Source organism: Felis catus, chromosome E1 (genome assembly GCF_018350175.1).
Source record: "Felis catus isolate Fca126 chromosome E1, F.catus_Fca126_mat1.0, whole genome shotgun sequence".
In the NCBI taxonomy this organism is placed as follows: domain Eukaryota; kingdom Metazoa; phylum Chordata; class Mammalia; order Carnivora; family Felidae; genus Felis; species Felis catus.
The window spans coordinates 4631984-4652728 of record NC_058381.1 but is presented as its reverse complement, the minus strand read 5'-3'; the positions used below and the strand labels follow the sequence as shown (position 1 = coordinate 4652728).

Here is a 20745-nt window from a genome sequence, read left to right as displayed (position 1 = left end):
AAACTTTTTTTTTGGGGGGGGGGGGTGGGTTGCAGAGGGAGAGAGAAAATCTTAAGCAGGCTACAGGCTCAGCACAGAGCCTGATGAGGGGCTTGATCCCACGAACTGTGAGATCATGACCTGAGCCGATACCAAGAGTCAGATGCTTCACCTACTGAGCCACCCGGACACCCCTTGAGGTAGCACATTTTAAAATGTTGAAGTCCGTTGAGCAATCTCATTGGCTTATTAGCCACATAAACCTTAGTGTGAATTAAGTGAGCAGCTTTAATTTCTCCCAAGTCAGAGGCATTGGGAAAAGGAAAAGTCCTGTGAAGGCAGGAGAGCCCAAAACCTGGGAATAAGTTGATGTTGAAAATACTGAAGGATAATGTTCCATCCCTCAATGTCTCACTTAAGTTTAGCTCAGCCAAAGAGGCATTGACTTCCTCCGTCGGCAAATAAACAACCAGTCCTCTACCCAATCTCACTGTACCAGGAGGTGAGCAAATACCACGAGGTGAAGCCCTCATTTATGCCTGTAGTTGCAAAAGTACATCAGGACTTCACACATCTCAGGAGGTGGATAATCTCAAGCTTGTGTTTCATCGTTATTTCTCAAAGATGAAGTGGTCACCGATGAGAGAGTAGATGTAGCCATCAAGGACTGTGACAATGAGCCCTGACCTTTCTTTCTTTCTTTCCCTCGGTCCTCTGTGCATTGCTCATTTGCGCATCTGTCCTCCCTGTGCACAACTAAAATCTCTTGCTCGTGGGGGATCTGGGTGCATGTTACACAGCAGAGACATGGTACATACATTGGCATCAAGTCAGTTACTGCGCTAACCTGGTGCCATGAGGAAGACGATGCCTTTAGACACCCCCTATAGTGCTTAGGCCTCTCCTCTTGGCCCAGACTCAGAAGTCACGATCACCCTGGGTATTCTGTCTACCTTCTGCCCACCCACCAAACATCTGTAGGCTAAAACTTGCATCGTCTCCCACTGAGCAGCTAACAATACCGAAGACCAACACTTACAGTTCACTCATACCTCCCCTGGCCCTACACCAACTCTTCTCAAGCTTCATTCAGAAAATATACCAGGGCATCTGGGTGGCTCAGTCATTCAAGCATCTGATCCTTGGTATTGGCTCAGGTCACGATCTCACGGTTCATGGGATCGAGCCCCCTGTTGGGCTCTGCACTGAGAGTGTGGAGCCTGCTTGGGATTCTCTCTCTCCCTCTCTCTCTCTCAAAATAAATAAATAAGCTCAAAATAAAAGAAGAAAATATTGAGAATATTACTAAGTAACGACCACATTCCTGACTATGGGTGAATAAGCAAGGCAACATTTTTGCCCTCAGATTTGCTCACAGTTTGGTAGAGACCAATCACTCGTAAAATTTCACCTCTCGCCTCCCCTCCAAAGGGGAGAACTCAGACTCTGAATGTGTATTTGGGGAGCCAGAGAGCCTGGCCTGAGCCTGGGAGCTAGGGTTGCCTGTAGTAAGCAGTAAGGGAAACCAAAGGAAGAAATCTCAGAAGGAACAAAGGAGGTCAGCAAGACAATCCAATGAGACCCATCAAAGGTGTCATGAAGTGTTTGGGAATCCGGGTACCAGAGAGCAGGTTAAAAACCAAGGGGACAGTCTAGCGTGAGGTGGTCTCAAGGAAGTTGGTGAGGGAGGCTGTGGGCGTCCCCAGAGCTGGAGGAACAGGGCCAGATGCTTTGGGTAGAACTATCTGAGTCTTGATGGACCCAGAACGGGGACGCCGGATGCCAGGCAGACAGAGAAGAGGCAACTCCTCTGCATCTGGCATCACTTTCTCCGTGACCCTACATTTCCCACTCATGGCTGGTAGTCCCTAGCAAAAGCCAGCCACACTACCATATACATGAGATAACGGTGATGTTTGTCTACCTGCCATTGGACAGGGGAAATTCATTCGGATTCATTTCGGAGCCACGGGAAAGCTGGCATCTGCAGACATCGAAACCTGTGAGTCAGGGCACCCCACTGGGCACCATGGGATTTGACCACAGAGGCATCTCCCAGGGACCTCAAATCACATTATTTCCTGTTCCCTTAGATCTCTTAGAAAAATCCAGAGTGACATTTCAGCTGTCCAGTGAGAGAAGCTATCACATTTTTTACCAAATCATGTCAAACAAGAAGCCAGAACTAATCGGTAAGGTCTTAGGGGTTATTGCTCTCATCTTCCAAATCAGTCACGTGGGACAAACACCCCGCGTACAAGGTGCGCGAGGCGCTGACGGGACCTCCTTCGTGTTTCACAGACTTGCTCCTCATTTCAACCAATCCCTTTGACTTCCCCTTCGTGAGCCAAGGAGAGGTCACCGTGGCCAGCATCGATGACAGTAAAGAGCTACTGGCGACTGACGTAAGCATCTTTTCTCCTTCCTCCTTTCTTTCTGTGTGCAATCACTGAGCCTGTGAACGGAGAGGCATCCTAGCGATCTAATGAGAAACGGGGCCCCAGAGATGTTAGGTGATCAGACCCAAGATCTCAGAGATGGAGATGTCAAGACAATTCGTCCAGATTGCACCCCTCCCAAGCACCCAGCACCACCTCAGCAGATCCCGTGGGGGATCCAGAACGTTCTCCCAAACAGGACTTCCCGTTCCCTTCTCCAGCACTTTAGATGTTCGCACGTATAAGGTTTTGAAAGGTTTTGTTGGAACTTCCCAGGTTACAAAACCATCTGCACGGTTCTTTAAGAAAAAATTTAAAAAAAAAATTTTTTTTTAAGTTTATTTATTTCTGAGACAGAGAGAGACAGAGCGTGAGTGGGGGAGGGGCAGAGAGAGAGAGGGAGACACAGAATTGGAGGCAGGCTCCAGGCTCCGAGCTGTCAGCACAGAGCCGGACGCGGGGCTCGAACTCGAGAGATCATGACCCGAGCCTAAGTCAGGCGCTTAACTGACTGAGCCACCCAAGCGCCCCAAGAAAAATTTTAAGACACAGCCAAGTATGAAGCAGGAAAGATAACCCACTCTGTAGCAGACGCTCCACTCCTCAGGCTACCTGCCCACTCAGGCTCACCTTCAGCTCCCACATCCTTAGCACACCCATCAGCCCCCACCCCCCAGCCATTAGCTTTGGGAAGCATTTCTAAGGTTAATAACTAGAATAATAATAACGAAGTGCATTGAGCACTTACATGAGCTAGGAACTAAGATAAGGTCTCTGTCCGTGTTATCTTGTTTAAGCCTCCCCCAAACCTGTGATAGAGATAACAACTATGAGTTCTGATTCACAAAGATGGAAGCGGAGTCTTAGAAAACACACACACACACACACACACACACACACACAATTTGCTCAAAGACAGAGTTTGTAAATGTTAGAGCGTTTGAAGCCAGATCTGCCCAACCCCAGGACTTCCTTTTTTTTTTTTTTTTTTTTTAATTAATTGCATTTTTAACGGGCAGACATCATCTCTGGGCAATTCATCTCCACTGCTGTTGGCTCTGCCCTCACAGGACCCATAAGAGCTGGTGGAAAGGGGTCTTGTCCAACAGGCTGGGGGCACTGTCCAGTGTCAGCTCCTTGGCTTTCATTTTGTGACATTTCCAGGTGACGCTAATTGTTTTAAGACAAGAGAATGCGGGGCACCTGGGTGGCTCAGTCAGTTAAGTGTCCAACTTCAGCTCAGGTCATGATCTCGCGGTTCATGAGTTCGAGCCCCATGTCGGGCTCTGTGCTGATAGCTCGGAGCCTGGAGCCTGCTTCTGATTCTGTGTCTCCCTCTCTCTCTGCTCCTCCCCTGTTCGTTCTCTCTCTCTCTCTCTCTCTCTCCCTCTCTCTCTCTCTCTCAAAAATAAATAAACATTAAAAACAAAAAGACAAGAAGAGAATGTTCTTGGGCAAATAAACTTTAGTTAACTCAAACCTAGCTGTATATATTTTTACCAATTTTCCCCAGCCCTTACCAACTGATGAGGATGGAAAGATTGGGTTAATGACCGGGGCAAGGTCTCCATCCCCCAAGAAAGGGCCTCTTAGGTAATTTTTAAAATTTTTTGTGTGTTTTTTATTTATTTTTGAGGGGGAGGGAGGGGAAGAGAGAGAAGGAGACACAGACTCTGAAGCAGGCTCCAGGCTCTGAGCCATCAGCACAGAGCCCAACGCAGCGCTCGAATTCATGAACCACAATATCATGACCCCAACTGAAGTCAGATGTTCAACCGACTGAGCCACCCAGGCGCCCCTTAGGTAATTCTTAAAGTCACCAAAGATGTCTCAGGTCCTCACCATAGGTCCCCAGCTGTCAGGGGCCGACACTGTTCATCCCTCTCATGGAGTTTTCCTGGGTGATGGTTTACAGCCGAGCAGAAGGGGATTTCTCCCTTCCAGGGACTGCGTTCTCCAGGAGGGTCCCCAGACAGTAATGCTTTCACCTGGTTCCTTTCAAAGTTCAACGAAAGGTTTTCTCTCTTAACCTACAATGACCCCTTCCTAGGACACAGATATGCATCTGATGGGGTGGGATATGGAGTCAAGGAGGCCACCACGGCCTCTCATCCTGCAGGTCGGCTCCTGGCATGGACTCTCCCTCTCCAAAAGGGGGCACGACCCCAAGAGTGCCATCCTGCTGACACTGACCAACCTGCTCACCAGCACGTCCATACATGTCAAATCCACCAGTGGGGATTGCTTAGGCTCAGGCTGCAAGGCCTACTGCATAGTCAACACATACACCCCAGAGAAGGAGTCGCTAATTTAAGTCTTTGTGGTAGATGACGGGCCAAGGGCTGTCAGACCAAATCAGCAACCGCTGTAGGCTCTGAAGTGACCCAAGCACTTGCTCCAGCCCCAGTTTTATCCCATCCTGCCTGTGTGACTTGGGGCAGGTCACTTATCCTTTTAGAACCTCAGGTCTCACCTGTAACTTTGGAAACATCTGCACACCTAGAAGGTTCTCATAGCAACTTAACAGGGCGATATATGGATGTGCCTAGCACAGGTAGGCTCTGCAAAAGTTTTCCCCTTCCTTATTTGAAAAGTGGTGGCATTCTCTTCCATGACTGTCCCTTGAGGCTCTAGTTGCCTGGGGCACCTTATTGTCTCAATTCTGAGCAACACCAGAATTCCTGGCTTACAATGCCAGGCTTTCAAGCTGTTGGACACTTCCTCAGACACTCTCCATGACACTTCCTTCTCCTGCTATCACACAATGGTTCCCAATGGCCTCCTCCAGAAAACAGTCCCAAATCTATGTATAAAGGATTCAAATCAGTTCTTACAGACGATTCACATTTTCTTCCATTATCTCCCCCTCCCACATAAACATGTTAGAGAAATGGATTTTAAATCAAATATATATAGACATATATATATATATATATATATATATATATATATATATATACTTTTTTTTTTTGAGAGAGAGAGAGAGAGAGAGAGAGAGAGAAAACTAGCAGGGAGGGGCAGAGAGAGAGGGAGACAGAATCCCAAGCAGGCCCCACACTGTCAGCACAGAGCACGACGGCTGGGCTCAAACTCACAAACCATGAGATCATGACCTGAGCTGAAATCAAGAGTCAGACGCTTAACCGACAGAGCCATCCAGGCGCCACAAAGAAATGGCTTTTAACCCCTATCTTAACACATCCCACCTGTCAACCACTCCTTTGGGCAAACGCCGTCTCCCGGGCTGTACAGAAAGGGTGAGGTCTTCACCAGGGAAAACAGAGTCTCTGTGACAACTGTCCTTTTTCTAACTCCCAGAACGCCATTGACATTCTGGGCTTCAGCTCAGAGGAGAAAGTCGGGATCTACAAGCTGACGGGCGCCGTAATGCACTACGGGAACATGAAGTTCAAGCAGAAGCAGCGAGAAGAGCAGGCGGAGCCTGACGGCACCGAAGGTAACCACGTCTGGGCATTCTCGTGAATGAATAATCACTGTCCACACCGCTACTGCTCACTATCACAGCTCACCCGTTATTTTGGGGTAGACATTTCTAAGAGGATATGGTTCCATGAACTTCACTTTCTCTCTGTGCACGCCATGATTAGTGTCCAGAATACTGTCCTTAAGCACCTGAGCCTAAGACCAGGTGAGGAGTTCTCCTCCTGTTGTTGCCTTTAATTCTGACATCTGTTGAAGTTGAACCCCGAACCATGGACTAGTGTATGCATCTCCGTGCGCCCCATGGCTCTCACCTGGATGATCTCCAGTCCCCCTCCTGGAAACAGAGCAGAGGGCAGTGGGAGGGGCTCACAGCAGCAGGACCGCCCCCCCCCATACCCCCTGTCCTTCCCCTCATCTCTCTCCTGCCGTGTCTTCCAAGCTCTGTTAAGTAAAAGACTGGTTCATCTCCAATAATCCTACCTGTTGTAACATCCCCACACTATGGGAAGCACTGTGTCTTGAACCCCAGATGATACAGGGGTGCAGTAGCCTTGAAAGAAAGACCAGGAAAATATACGTGACTTTACCACTGCCCATAAAGCCTCGCCTGATTAGGCTAGGGTTGCCCAGGATAATCTCTTTTCCTTAGTGACCTTTTCACAGGAGTGACAGGTCATATCACTTTCACCGGTTCTACCCCCACACAAGTGGAGGGGATTATGCAGGGAATATATACCAGGGGCACCAATCCTGGAGGCCATCTTGGAATCCTGCCTCTGGCAATGGTGCCAGATAAGCAGCGGGAGAGAGGCTGTGTTCAGAACAGGAAGCACTTCTGATTGGGGGTAATCGAGGAGGGCTTCCTGGGGGAGGAGGGCACTGATGCAGAGTTTGAAGGGTGGGTAGATCCTGAAAGGTATGGTTGAAAGGAAAGACAGTCTGGGCAGAGGAAACATGATGATCAAGGGGGCAGGAGAAGGAATGTGATGGCAATAAACAGCAGAGTAGTCCACATTGGCTGCAGAAGAGGATGTGTGTAAGTGTAAGACATGGGAATTAAAGAGTAGTTATTTTGGCCTCTGTTTGAAAAGGCCTTTTCAAAGGCCTAGAATGGATGTGATAGGCACCAGAAACCATGGACGCTCCACATAGGAGGGGAGATTCGTGTGAGTTAATCTGTGACCAGTCAAGGTTGCCAAGAGTGTGGGGGTTTGAAAAGAAAATGTTCCAGGCTCCTCGGCAAAGGGTGGATCTCGTATTATAAATATCACGGTGGGGGCCCAGGCCCCCTTCCAGCCCTGGCAGCCGTGTGCTCAGTGCTTAGGAGCAGAAAGAGCCCGAACAGGGGAAAGTGATCCAGGCCTGAGGTCCTCTGATGAGGATGCCAATCCAAGTAAACGTTTGCTGAGGGCTCACCATGCACCAGGCCTACTTCCCAACAACCGAACCGATGGGAAACCACCAAGAATCACCCTACCACCAGTTTACAAAAAAACAAAAACAAAAACAAAAACAAAACAAAAAAACAAAAACAAAACCATGAGTATGAGGAAGCAAAACCAAAATGTGATCAGGCTGAGTCGAGAGCCCAAGCTCTCTACCACTCTACTATTCCAAACAATGGCGATCCAAGCTATTTTGAAGGTGCAGTGAGCAGGATTTGATGCCTGTCTGACCACAGGCACATCAGGGATGTAAAGGAGGGATATGATCAACCCCAAGCATTCAAGTTTAAGTGACTAGAACAATAATTATACCACCCACCTAAGCGGGCAAAGCAGGAAAAGAGAATAGTTGGAGCAAAGAAGAAAGCATCCATTTGGCCTCTTATTAAATACTTAACAAACACTGTCCTGGATTTTTATTAGCTCGTCTCCCGAGCCAGCAATAAGGTGATGGTCCCAGCCAAGAAGGAGCTGTCTCTAGGGGAACAACATTTCTTGACCTTCTCGATTAGTTCAGTGCAGGCAGCCAGGTCCGTCCCCAAGTCAACTGAACTCCCAGTGAACTGTGTGAAATTGCCAATACTCGACTGCTTTTGACCTCTTCCAACACAGAAAGTTGGGGCAAAGTTTTGTACTTCTTTCTCAGCTGTGAGCTTGCATAAATCAAGAAGGTGCTTAGCTATATGTCCAAATGGTGCCTCCTTTACTCAGACACCATTTTGCTGCATTATCAGACTCCAAAATTACTATGTAACTGTATCTTTTCTTCAATTTTTTTTAACATTTATTATTTACTTTTGAGATAAAGAGAGAGTGTGAGAGAGGGAGGGACAGAGAGAGAGGGAGACTCAGAATCCGAAGCAGGCTCCAGACTCTGAGCCATCAGCACAGAGCCCGATGTAGGGCTCGAACCCATGAGCCGGGAGCACAGAGTCTGCTTGGGATTCTCTCTCCCTGTCTCTCTGCCCCTTCCCCACTGGCACTCTCTGTCTGTCTCTCTCAAAATAAAGAAACAAACATTTAAAAACAAACAAACAAAAACAAAAGGATTGTAGGAAACATTTCTGGGAGGCCCCTGGGGCCTGACTGGCCACATCAGCAGCTGCTGTTTTTGTGTGACGCTATTTCCCCTCTTCCTCCAGTGGCTGACAAAGCTGGATACTTAATGGGTCTGAACTCTGCAGAAATGCTGAAGGGCCTGTGCTGTCCGAGGGTGAAGGTTGGGAACGAGTATGTCACTAAAGGCCAAAATGTCCAGCAGGTAATGGAGATGATCTGAGTTCAGCTGACTCAGTGATGTTGCTATTTTAACCATCATTTTAGGGGCACCTGCGTGGCTCACTTGGTTGAGCGTCCAAATTTAGCTCAGGTCATGATCTCACGGTTCGTGGGTTCCAGCCCCACATTGGGCTCTGTGCTGACGGCTCAGAGCCTGGAGCCTGCCTCCGATTCTGTGTGTGTGTGTCTCTCTCTCTCTCTGCCCCTCTCCCTCTCGTGTTCTGTTTGTCTCTCACTCTCAAAGGTAAATAAACAGTAACCATCATCTTAGAGCTCTCTCAGTTGAAGATATCAGAAATACATATGCAATTGGCGTCAGCATTAGGGGGAGTTTCATTCTTACAACCCTAGGTGTAGCTAGCTCAAGGAATGTAAATCAAGAGTACCATCGGGCATCCTAAGGGCCTGGAGCCAGAAACTGAAGGGTCCTCTGGAGCCAGGCTGCACCCCCTGTGCAGCTCCTTCCCGGGGGCTCCATGGGCTGTCTGCTCTCCTCTCCCGTGTCCTCACCAGGAAAAAAATCTCTCTCCATCTCTCCTGCTCACCCCATAGCTCCCAGCTTCACATCTCTGTAGTTCAGCCTCCTGCTGAGACTGAGACCAGTGTCTTTGATCCCAATTCCAAATTCGCAAGAGAGACACTTTGTACAACCCAACTTGGATCAAATGTCCCCTTGTGGTTCAATTACGTGAGGCCAGGGTCTAGAGTCACATGTCATAACCATGGTTGTTAGAAGGTTATCTTTGTACATACAATGGTTCTCACAGAAAGGGGAATATTCTAAGGTAGCAAACATTTCAAGAAATTTTTAATGGGGGGGGGGGGTGGGGGTGGGACGCCTGGGTGGCTCAGTCTGTTAAGCGGCTGACTCTTCATCTCAGCTCAGGTGATGATCTCACAGTTCGTGCAATTGAGCCTGGCATCAGCTAAGTGCTGATGGCACGGAGCTGGCTTAGGATTCTGTCTCTCATTCTCTCTAACACACCCCCTCTTGTGCTCGCTCTCTCTCTCTCTCTCTCTCTCTCTCTCTCTCAAAAATAAATAAATAAATAAATAAATAAATAAATAAATAAATAAATAAATAAACAAACCTAAAAAAAAAAGAAATATTTAATATTAGGTTGGACCCATCTCCAACAGCTTTGACCCTGAAGATGTCATCCGGTTCGTGCTTCAACTTAATACCACCATATAAACATTAATTTGAGGGATGAGCGAGTGATCTTTCTTCAAGGTGACCAACGCAGTGGGCGCCCTGGCCAAGGCCGTCTACGAGAAGATGTTCCTGTGGATGGTCACCCGCATCAACCAGCAGCTGGACACCAAGCAGCCCAGACAGTACTTCATCGGGGTCCTGGACATCGCCGGCTTTGAGATCTTTGATGTGAGTTGTTGGAATAAGCGGCCCTGTTAAGGCCCCTCCGCTTCGTGTCTGCTCTGCCGAATTCCCCCTGGGTTTCCCAAACTCACCTGAGCTCTTTGGTGTTTGCAACGCCCTAGTTCAACAGCCTGGAGCAGCTGTGCATCAACTTCACCAACGAGAAGCTGCAACAGTTCTTCAACCACCACATGTTCGTGCTGGAGCAGGAGGAGTACAAGAAGGAGGGCATCGAGTGGGAGTTCATCGACTTCGGGATGGACCTGGCTGCCTGCATCGAGCTCATCGAGAAGGTAGAGAAACAGAGGTGCTCCCCAGGGACTTGGGACCACCACATCTTTGCTCTCACTCTTCCCTGCTAATCGAGTGGCGACCCTAACCCTACTCTCCCAGCCTTAAGAGAGCCGAATCCCCTTGAAGCTGAAGCGTAAGTGTTTGGAAAGCATGCGTAATTCAGACACCTTAAGGGGTACCTGGGTGGTTAAGATCCAAGGGCTCTGTTCTCCCCAAGAATGTGAGGAGTTCTTAGAACCATGTTATTATAAAAATAGCAGAGGACATTAACTTAAAAAAAAAAGGGCACGGGGGTACTCCTGGGTGACTCAGTTGGTTGAGCTTCTGACTCTTGATTTTGGCTCAGGTTCATGAGTTTGAGCCCCGAATCAGGCTCTGCGCTGACAGTGCAGAGCCTGCTTGGGATTCTCTGTTTCCCTCTCTCTCTGCCCCTCCCCAACTCGCATTGTCTCTGTCTCTCTCAAAATAGGTAAATAAACTTTAAAAAAAAAGGCGGGGGGCGGCACCTGGGTGGCTCAGTTGGTTGAGCATCTGACTTCAGCTCAGGTCATGATCTCATGTTTCATGGGTTCGAGCCCTGCATGGGGTTCTGTGCTGACAGCTCACAGCCTGGAGCCTGCTTCCGATTCTGTGTCTCCCTCTCTCTCTGCCACTCTTCCGCTTGTGTTCTGTCTCTCTCTGTCTCTCAGAAATAAATAAATGCTAAAAAAAATTTTTTTTAATAAATTTAAAAAAAGGAATCCCCATAGCATTCTGAGCACTGTCACATTGGAATGAGTTTATCTTTCTGAAGTGGCTCCTGAGATGTCCAGACTTAACAGAAACCCATGGGGGAGGGGAAGGAAAAACAAAACAAAAAAAAAAAAAACGAGGTTAGAGTGGGAGAGAGCCAAAGCATAAGAGACTCTTAAAAACTGAGAACAAACTGAGGGCTGATGGGGGGTGGGAGGGAGGGGAGGGTGGGTGATGGGTATTGAGGAGAGCACCTTTTGGGATGAGCACTGGGTGTTGTATGGAAACCAATTTGACAATAAATTTCAAAAATAAATAAATAAATAAATAAATAAATATATATATATATATATATATATATATATGTATATGTGTGTGTGTGTGTGTGTGTGTGTGTATAAAACTCATAGTATTTTATGTCTAGGTATGTAACTTTACTTTCTGGGGGGTAAGCCAATCGCTAAAAGTGAGCTACGTTTATAATAAACACATACAATCTCTTTCCATGCTCTCTTGTTCAACAAGCGTTCATTAAGCACATACTACACGGCTAGTTCTGTTCTGTCATCACACCTTGCTCTCACAGCACTTACCTTGCAAGACTCTTAGCCAGAAAGCAGTAGCACCGAAGAAGTTGTGTTTGGCTCCTGCAGTCAACGGAGTCATGGAAACGTACTATTAAACGCTGAGACATGGTCTGTTCTCCTTTCAGCCTATGGGCATCTTCTCCATCCTGGAGGAGGAGTGCATGTTCCCCAAGGCCACGGACACCTCCTTCAAGAACAAGCTGTACGACCAGCACCTGGGCAAGTCCAACAACTTCCAGAAGCCCAAGCCTGCCAAAGGCAAGGCCGAGGCCCACTTCTCACTGGTCCACTACGCCGGCACCGTGGACTACAACATTGCCGGCTGGCTGGACAAGAACAAGGACCCGCTGAACGAGACCGTGGTTGGGCTGTACCAGAAGTCTTCGCTGAAGCTGCTGTCTTTCCTTTTCTCCAACTATGCTGGCGCAGAAGCAGGTGAAATTCTCCCCACCCCCGTGTGAAAAGCTCCGTGTAATTACTCATAACCCAAAGGTGTCCTTGAAAATCAAGTAGTCAACTGTGAGCTTCAGACTGAGCTGGATGTATTTTGTCTTTGGTCTCTCATGTTCTTCCTCTTCCTTAAGAGATTGAGTTCTATGGAGGTAACAGGGCCTCTCAGGAAACAAAATAGCCAATACCACATTTTTAAAAATTGTTTATAATGTTTATTTATTTTAGAGAAAGAGAGAGAGAGAGAGAGAGAGAGAGAGGGCAAGGGCAGAGAGACAGGGAGACACAGAATCCGAAACAGGCTTCAGGCTCTGAGCTGTCAGCACAGAGCCCGACGTGGGGCTGGAACTCACAAACCACGAGATCGTGACTTGAGCTGAAGTCAGGTGTTTAACCAACTGAGCCACCCAGGAGCCCGCCAAAACCACATCTTTTAATAACTTCTCAAAATTGAGATGGGGTGGCTGGCTGATTCAGTTGGAGGAGCGTGCGACTCTTGATCTTGGGGTCGTGAGTTCAAGCCCCACGTTGGGTGTAGAGATTACTTAAATAAAAACGTTTTAAAATATTGAGATATAATTCATGCACTATACAATCTACTCTTTGGAAAATTCAGTGGTTTTAGTATATTTAAAGGTGTGCAACCATCCATACCATCTAATTCGAGAACACTTTCATCACCCCTGTTACCACTTCACCAGGTCCTGGCAACTACACATCTACTTTCTGTCTCTATGGATCAGCCTACTCTGGTCATGTCCTGTAAATGGAATCATACCCTACATGGTCTTTGGTGACTGGCTTCTTTCATGTAGAATGGTTTCAGGGTTTGTCTGTGTTATGGCATGTATCAGTACATCACTTCTATTTATTTTTTTAAGTTTATTTATTTTGAGAGAGAGAGAGAGAGAGAGCAAGGAAGGGGCAGAGAGAGAGAGAGAGAGAGAGAGAGAGAGAGAGAGAATCCCAAGCAGGCTCTGCACTGTCAGCACAGAGCCTGATGCAGGGCTTGAACCCACAAACTGTGAGATCATAACCTGAGCCAAAGTCAAGAGTTGGATACTTAATGGACTGAGCTACCCAGGCACCCCCAGCTCACTTCTTTTTAAGATGAGTAATGTTCCAGTGGATGGAGAGTACACGTTTCCTCTATCCACTCATCAGTTGATGGACGTTAGGTTGTCTCCACGTTTAGCTACTGTGAACCCTTCTGTTATGAACATTTGTATACAAGTTTCTGTGTGGGTATATGTTGTCAGTTCTCTTGGATACATACCTAGAAGTGGAATTGCTGAGTAATATGATAACTCTAGATTTAACTTCTCGAGGAACCTCCAGACTGTTTTCCAATATGGCTGCACAAGCCAGTATCACTCCTTAAGTTACCCATCTTCTATTTTTAAAATAATTGCCAAAATAGGGTTTTAAAATTATGAACTATCTTAAATGCATAAATTGTTAAAAATTACTGTTCATAACATGAAGATATAGGCAATATGTTCGTTCATTCTATAATTAGATCACTTTTAAATATTAACATCCTGTGTACTCTGGGATAGTAGAATGTAAAAACTGAGCACAAGTTTAAACTCAAAGGATGAATATCGTTTTCTTCAAATCTAGTGAGGCCATCTCTATGACTGTGTTGCCCAACCGCACTCAGTGATATCACCGAGACTCTACGGAGAAGGCCCTGTGTAGGTCTGGGTCTTGGGAAGTGGCTTTCTGGCCCGCCCCGTCCTGCTACCCACATTTCATGCTAGCCCTTGAAGGCAAGGAAGATGGGTGGAGAATGAGGCATGACATTTATTTCCCCTAGAGTAAATCTTGATCGCATGTGGGAGGCAAAATCTGAAATCGAGCCATTCACAAAAAGTAGACCCAATATCACCGACTCCTAGAGAAGCCAAAAAGCTAGGTTGTTCCTTTGAGACAAGAAGAGAAACTGACTTGAAGAAAATTCTTGAGATGCATCAGTTGTACTGGTTTCAGTTACTTCCTCATCGCAAGATAAACAGGGACGCAAGAAGGAGGTAGACTCGTGAAAGAAACTATAGTCCATCCAGAGGAATATCTCAATCTTTCCAACTGTTGAGTTGACTTGTCTGGTTCCTACAGGAGAAGACTCGGCTTTGATACTGAGAGTCTAAGCTATACTCCTGGTCAAATGCCACCCACATCCCACCCCACCCCATCTTTTAGTGATAAAGATGAGTTTTCCCTAATACGACTAGTTTGAGACACATTTTAAAAACAAACAAGAAATAAAAACCCTGCAGCTCTGTTACGTCAAAAGAAAACCCAAAGTTCCATTCCAGGGTTTGAAGGGTGTGGCCACCACTAAGAAAAAGGAACCCTTGTGCACTGGTGGTGGGAATGTAAATTGGTGCAGCCACTATGGAAAACAGTACGGAGGGTCCTCAATAAGTTAAAAATAAAATTACCATATGATCCAGAAATCCCACTTCTGGGTCTGTATCTGAAGGAAACAGAATCACTATCCTAAAGACATATCTGCACCCCGTGTTCATTGCGACATTATTTACAAGAGCCAAGACATGGAAATCACCTAAGTGGCCATCAGTGGATGAATGGATAAAGAAAAGCTGGTGTACTATTCAGCCATAAAAAAAGACAAAACCTTGGATTTGTGATTACACGGGTAGATCTTTTTTTCAATGTTTATTTATTTATTTTGAGAGACGGATAGAGAGAGAGAGAGGGAGAGAGAGAGCAAGAGAAAGAGTACAGGCAAGGGAGGGGCAGAGAGAGGGGGAGAGAAAGAATCCCAAGCAGGCTCCTAGCTGTCAGCACAGAGCCCGACGTGCGGCTCGAACTCACGAACTGCAAGTTCACGACCTGAGCTGAAGTTGGATGCTCAACTAACTGAGCCACCCAGGCATCCCTGTATTACATATTTAAAAGTTGCTAAGAGGGGCACCTGGGTGGCTCAGTTACTTGAGCGTCTGACTTCGGCTCAGGTCATGAACTCTCGGTTCGTGAGTTCGAGCCCCACATCAGGCTCTGTGCTGACAGCTCAGAGCCTGGAGCCTGCTTTGGATTTTGTGTCTCCCTCTCTCTCTTCCCCTCCCCTGCTTGTTCTCTCTGTCTCTGTCTCTGTCTCTGTCTCTCTCAAAAATAAAGATGAAAAAAATTAAAAAAATATATATATATATATATACATGTATCAAGTCATTATGTCCTACATCTGAAAGTCACACAATGTTATGTCAATTGTATGTCAATATAACTGGGGGCATGAGGAGAGGCCACCACTGTGTCCTCAGGGACGCATCTGACACACCTTCTGTGTCCATCCAGGAGATTCCGGGGGAAGCAAGAAGGGCGGGAAGAAGAAGGGGTCCTCCTTCCAGACTGTGTCCGCAGTGTTCAGGGTTTGTATTCTGGCAAGTTCCACATTCTGTTGTTTTTCTGCCCGGCGAAATGGCATTTACCAAGTTAAACGTGCTTGTTCTGATTTGTGTCCCAGGAAAATTTAAACAAACTGATGACAAATTTAAGGAGCACCCACCCTCACTTTGTGCGATGCCTGATTCCCAATGAGACCAAGACTCCTGGTGAGTAAGAATCCATCAGAACAGGACTCTGCATGCATGCCTGCATGCATGTGTGTGTGTGTTTCCCCAAAGAAAGCGTTATATAGCCTTAATTACTCCTCAACATCGTCTACGAAGCAAGATTGCCAGGTTTCGCAAATAAAAATACCAGCTGCCCTGTCAAGTTCAAATTTCACATAAACAATGAAAACCTTCTTTGTGTAAGGATGACCCACGCAATATTTGGGATATACGCGTACTAAAAACTGGTTCGCTGTATCTGAAATTCAAATTCAACGTGGCATCCTATATTGTATCTGGCAATCCCTCCTCCGAGGTCAGATCCAAAGTAGTGTCTGTACATACGTATGAAGGCACATTGGATCCGTGACTTTCATTAAGGTTCTCCCAGGGCCCCGTGGCTCCCTTTCTCCCAAAGACAGTCACCGCGTCTGGGGTATTTTACAGTTAAAACAGCAGCAGTAACACCTGTTTCCTGAGTCTGTATGGTATGCAGCTACTCTTTCTATTGCTAACAACCGTCTGCATTTTACAGATGGGAAAACTGAGAACTGTAGATCTAGAAAACTGTGCAGTACAATAGACCTTTAACCATCACTCAATCCCAGATCCACAAATATTCTTAAGAGTATAGGTGTGGCTTAGGGTCATTTGTCACAGAGAGAACACACGGTCACACAGAGCTGTGGCTCTGAGGCAGCCGAGTTATCTGTCCCAAACATGAGAGAGTGTCCTGCCTTGGCAATGTGACAAGTGACCGGAGGTATCCGAAGGCTGGAGGAGAAAACCCCAGTTTCACCTGTCACCGCCCATGGGAACCTTAGCTGAGGACTTCTGCTTTCTGGGCTATAAAACGAGCATTAAAGTGGCATTTTATGCATGCGTTCATTTAGTTAGCCATTCATTTATTTAATGAGTGCTTGTAAACTTTGTAAATAGTAATTCGTTTAACCTGCCTTAGGGGCGCCTGGGTGGCTCAGTTGGTTAAGTGTCCAACTCTTGGTTTCCGCTCAGGTGATAATCTCACGGTTTCTGGGATTGAGCCCCACATCAGGCTGTGCACTGAAAGTAGGATTCTCTCTCTCTCCCTCTCTCTCTCTCTAGCCCTCCCTTACTCACGTGCTCTCTCTCAAAATAAATAAATACAGTTTAAAAAAAATAACCTGGGGTGCCTGGGTGGCTCAGTCAGTTAAGCATCTGACTTCGGCTCAGGTCATGATCTCACGATTCGTGGGTTCCAGCCCTGCGTCGGGCTCTGTGCTGATGGCTCGGAGCTTGGATCCTGCTTCAGATTCTGGGTCTCCCTCGCTCCCTGCCCCTCCCCCACTCACACTCTGTCTCTCTCTCTCTCAAAAATAAATAAACATAAAAAATTTTATTAAGAAAAATAATAAACTGCCTTAGAGGATTGCAGTGAGGATTCGATGTCAAGCATTTTAACTGAGGCCAAGCACATCGCGAACACACAGATGTCAGCTCTCAATTATAATAGCAACAGTTGTTATTCGTATTATGAGAAGAATTATGATGATAACATTATGTATGATAATAATCATGAGAGCAATAATAACATTGTGGGGAAATGATTTTACTATTCTATGAATAATTATATTGATTATTATATTAATGGTTACATTACAATTATATTATTATATTTATTATTATTGTTACTACTGAAAGCCAGACATTTTATTTTTTCACTTTTAAGTGCTTACTTATTTCACTTTTAAGTGCTTACTTATTTATTTTGAGAGAGCATGGGTAGGGAGGGGCAGAGAGAGAGGGAGAGAGAGAATCCCAAGCAGGCTCCGCACTGCCAGCGTGGAACCCGACGCGGGGCTCCGTCCCACAAACCGTGAGACCACGACCTGAGCCAAAACCAAAAGTCAGACGCTTAGCCGCCTGAGCCACCCAGGCGCCCCAAGCCAGACATTTTAATTCTCCGAAGAAGCAAGTCTACCATGTGTGGTAGAATTCATCTTCCGTGAAAGTCTAAGTCAAAGGCAAAAATCAGCTGCCACGCTGTTTGGGACCCGCGTTGTCTGGGCACGCTGCACCCCTCCCAGCGTGCCCAGCACACAGCCCATCTCTCCCCCAGTGGTGGAACGGAGCTGTCCCCCTGGTTAAGCGTCGAACAAAATTATTGGCTTATGTGTGGATGTTGTATCATGAAGAAAATTGAGTTCCGTTATTGGTGTTTTATGGGCACGTTTGCACAAATCAAACACGTATGGCATGACTTACCCATAGGGCGCATGCCTGCAAATATCAAGTGACAGGGGGTTACATCCTGCTGGCTGCAGCCTGTGCCTCTAGGGGCCCCCAGGGTGTCTGGCGGTCCACTGGTTTACTTTTTCTCTTGGAAGGTGAATTGTGGGGAAATCTCCCTCTCCTCCTCTCCATTTGGCTTCTCTTTCACTCTGGCACCTCTCTGTTTTCTTTCCCATTTCTGAGAATAGACTAAGACAATACCATAGACATACATACTGATAGGCTAATAGACTATTAGACTAATAGACTAAGACATGTAATGGAATACATATTATATGTATGTACATATGTATAATATATGTATTGTATGTATGCATATATGTAATATATATACTACATAATGAATAGACCCTAGACATACAGGAGCCTGGGTGACGCTTTGGAAGGCGCCTAGTGGGGCCTCTTCATTTTCTCTGTGAGGGGGATGCTCATGGGGAGGGGGGCAGTTAGTCATCCTTGGAACAGGCCAGCTCTGGGAAGGGCAGCCCCTCGGGGTCTGCAAGGCCCCAAGATGCCAAAGCCTCGTAAGACACAGGGTGTAAGAAACATGATTCACACGATTGCCCACAGAGCTGAGATGGCAGGGAAGGAGTGACGGAGGTGATGGATGAGGGGTAAAGAGCAAATTCTTTAGCAACAGTAACCCAAGAAAGATAAAGCAATAGCTCGGGGGACTTTTCAGAAATCTTGCACGTGGGTCAGAGGGCAAAGAGGATTCTTTTTATGGGCTTTTCAGAGACCGTCTCTGCCTGGGTTGGGAGGGACACGGGAGAGCCCTGTGAGACGTCAACCCTCTTCTGAGCCTGCAGCAAAAGCAGGGGCCCCTGAGGAGGAGGGGTCCAGTCTCAGCTCTGTGACTACCCAGCAGGACCCTCACGTCTCCAGGAAGGGGGGGCACAGAAATTCCAAGTTCACACAGCTAGCAAATGGCACAGCCAGCATCTGAGCCCCTCAAAATCCTCATCCGGCAAATACTGGGAGCTGGACGAGGTGAGCCCTAAGCTTCGTTCACCCGAGAAGTCCTCTGAGTGTCTGATACAGTTCTCCTTGGTCTTAACCACTCCTTCCTCGAGAGAATCACTGTCCAGTAGAACCTTCGGGAATGACGGAAATGTTCACGTCTTGCTGTCCAGTATGGCGGCCACTGGGTACGAGACATGAGGCTAGCACAACCGAGAAAATGAACTTGCCGTTTTATTGAATTTAAACAACCACACGCGGCCAGAAACTATTGTACCAGCCAGCACAGCTCTAGCAGAACTTTGAAAACTGCATAAATGAATAGTCCTCTCTCCACCCAGCAACCAGGAAAATGTGTGGGCCCTCTAGAAGTTTCCAGAAGTTTCATTAAAGACAGCTTTAGCCCTCCCCCAAACCAGCAACTTAGGGAACCCACAAGGAAAAGCCATTACACAGCCATGATACTGCTCCTAATCCCTCACCCAGCCCCAGTATAGAATTTTCCCAGTCCCCGTTTGGTGCCTGACCCAAGAGCACCCCCACTGGGGGGCTTGTTCCTATGGCTCCTCTCCTCCCACCCAGCTTTGGTGGTCCCCCTTCTTTCCCAGAGCTCATGCTGCCCTCTCCTTCTCTGTCCCTCTAAAGGCACAGCCTTCAGAGCCTACATCCCTGTCCTTGAGTAGAGAAGGGCATCTCAAGTTCTCCAATGGGAAGTCCAAGGGGAACCCACACCCATTCTGCTCTCCCTTGGAGCCCAGCTACAGACTCAAGGCTAAAGATCAGTATTTGGTCTTTTATCCCATAGTAATGGAGCGCTCGAGTGTCCCTAGGAGGTTGGGACTATTTCTTCTGTGACGCTGTAGGTAGGCTCCAGCCATTCCCCACCCCTCCATCTTAGAGCTGGCACTGCCTCTTTCCACTCAAGTCTGGGTGTGCTGGCATGTCTCACGGCAGCCAGACCGTCAAAGACGACGGGAAAGTTGCTGACACCCCCCCCCCCACCCTGGGGCTTTCTCTCCCCAGGCGTCATGGACCACTACTTGGTCATGCATCAACTGCGCTGTAACGGGGTCCTCGAGGGCATCCGGATTTGCCGGAAAGGATTCCCCAGCCGGATCCTCTATGCTGACTTTAAACAGCGGTAGGTCACGTGACTTTGCCTCTCTCCTTTTGAGGGCACTGTGTGCATTTCCCGAAGGGGCCCCTCCGGCTGGGTGTTGGGTGAGCTCACAGACTCCCAGGGTCTCCGTGAGCTGGAGGATGATCTAAGCTCAAAGCAAGTGCAGGGCCAGCCCCAAGTGGTCGCAAGGTCCAAGCCCCAACCCTCCAGACCAGGGCTTCTCAACTTCTGCACTGTTGGCATCCGGGGCTAGATAATCTTCGACTGTTGGGGCTGCTCTGTGTGTTGTAGGATTTTAGCGGCATCCCTGGTCTCTACCTACAATGTTGGTAGCAAAGCACATCCCACCCAAACTGGGACGATCAAAAACGTCTCCAGACATTCCCACATGTCCCCTGGGCACGGGTGGGGGCGTAGGGGGGGAATAAATCATCCCCATTTGAGCCCCACTGCTCCCGACCAGCACTCTCCTCCCAGCTGCCATCTGGGCCCACAAGTCAAGTCCAGGCCTTGTCTGGAACAGAGGAAGGGAGGGGACGCTCCAGAGGTAGGAGGCCCAGAGGTCTGCAAGTCGTAGTTGATGTCAAGGTTCTTTTATGTCAAATGAGAACCATTTCCTTTGAAAGCAAACAGCCCGGGGTCTTTCTCGGGGATTGAATCCATTCAGGAAATGTTGTCCCTCAACTGAAACTGCCATCCGGCCTATCATCGCCATGCTGATGAGAGGGCCCAGGTAGGGAGTAGGCCTGACCCAGCTTCCAGTGCCGGACTTGAGTGCCGGTGAGGGGTCT

At 47.5% G+C, this 20745-nt stretch overlaps 1 protein-coding gene across 4 annotated transcripts in view; it reads left to right on the top strand.

Annotated features, from left to right (window-relative positions):
- LOC101083886 (myosin-13) overlaps positions 1-20745 on the top strand; it is a 70856-nt gene that overhangs the window by 24504 nt on the left and 25607 nt on the right. For all 4 annotated transcript variants that reach the window (XM_045045311.1, XM_045045308.1, XM_045045310.1 and 1 more), the window contains 11 exons: positions 1918-1981; positions 2073-2171; positions 2281-2384; positions 5736-5874; positions 8449-8567; positions 9819-9968; positions 10085-10255; positions 11701-12010; positions 15347-15420; positions 15516-15603; positions 19858-19975. In XM_045045311.1, coding sequence (XP_044901246.1) covers positions 1918-1981; positions 2073-2171; positions 2281-2384; positions 5736-5874; positions 8449-8567; positions 9819-9968; positions 10085-10255; positions 11701-12010; positions 15347-15420; positions 15516-15603; positions 19858-19975 — 1436 coding nt within the window. The remainder of the gene's footprint in view (positions 1-1917; positions 1982-2072; positions 2172-2280; positions 2385-5735; positions 5875-8448; positions 8568-9818; positions 9969-10084; positions 10256-11700; positions 12011-15346; positions 15421-15515; positions 15604-19857; positions 19976-20745) is intronic.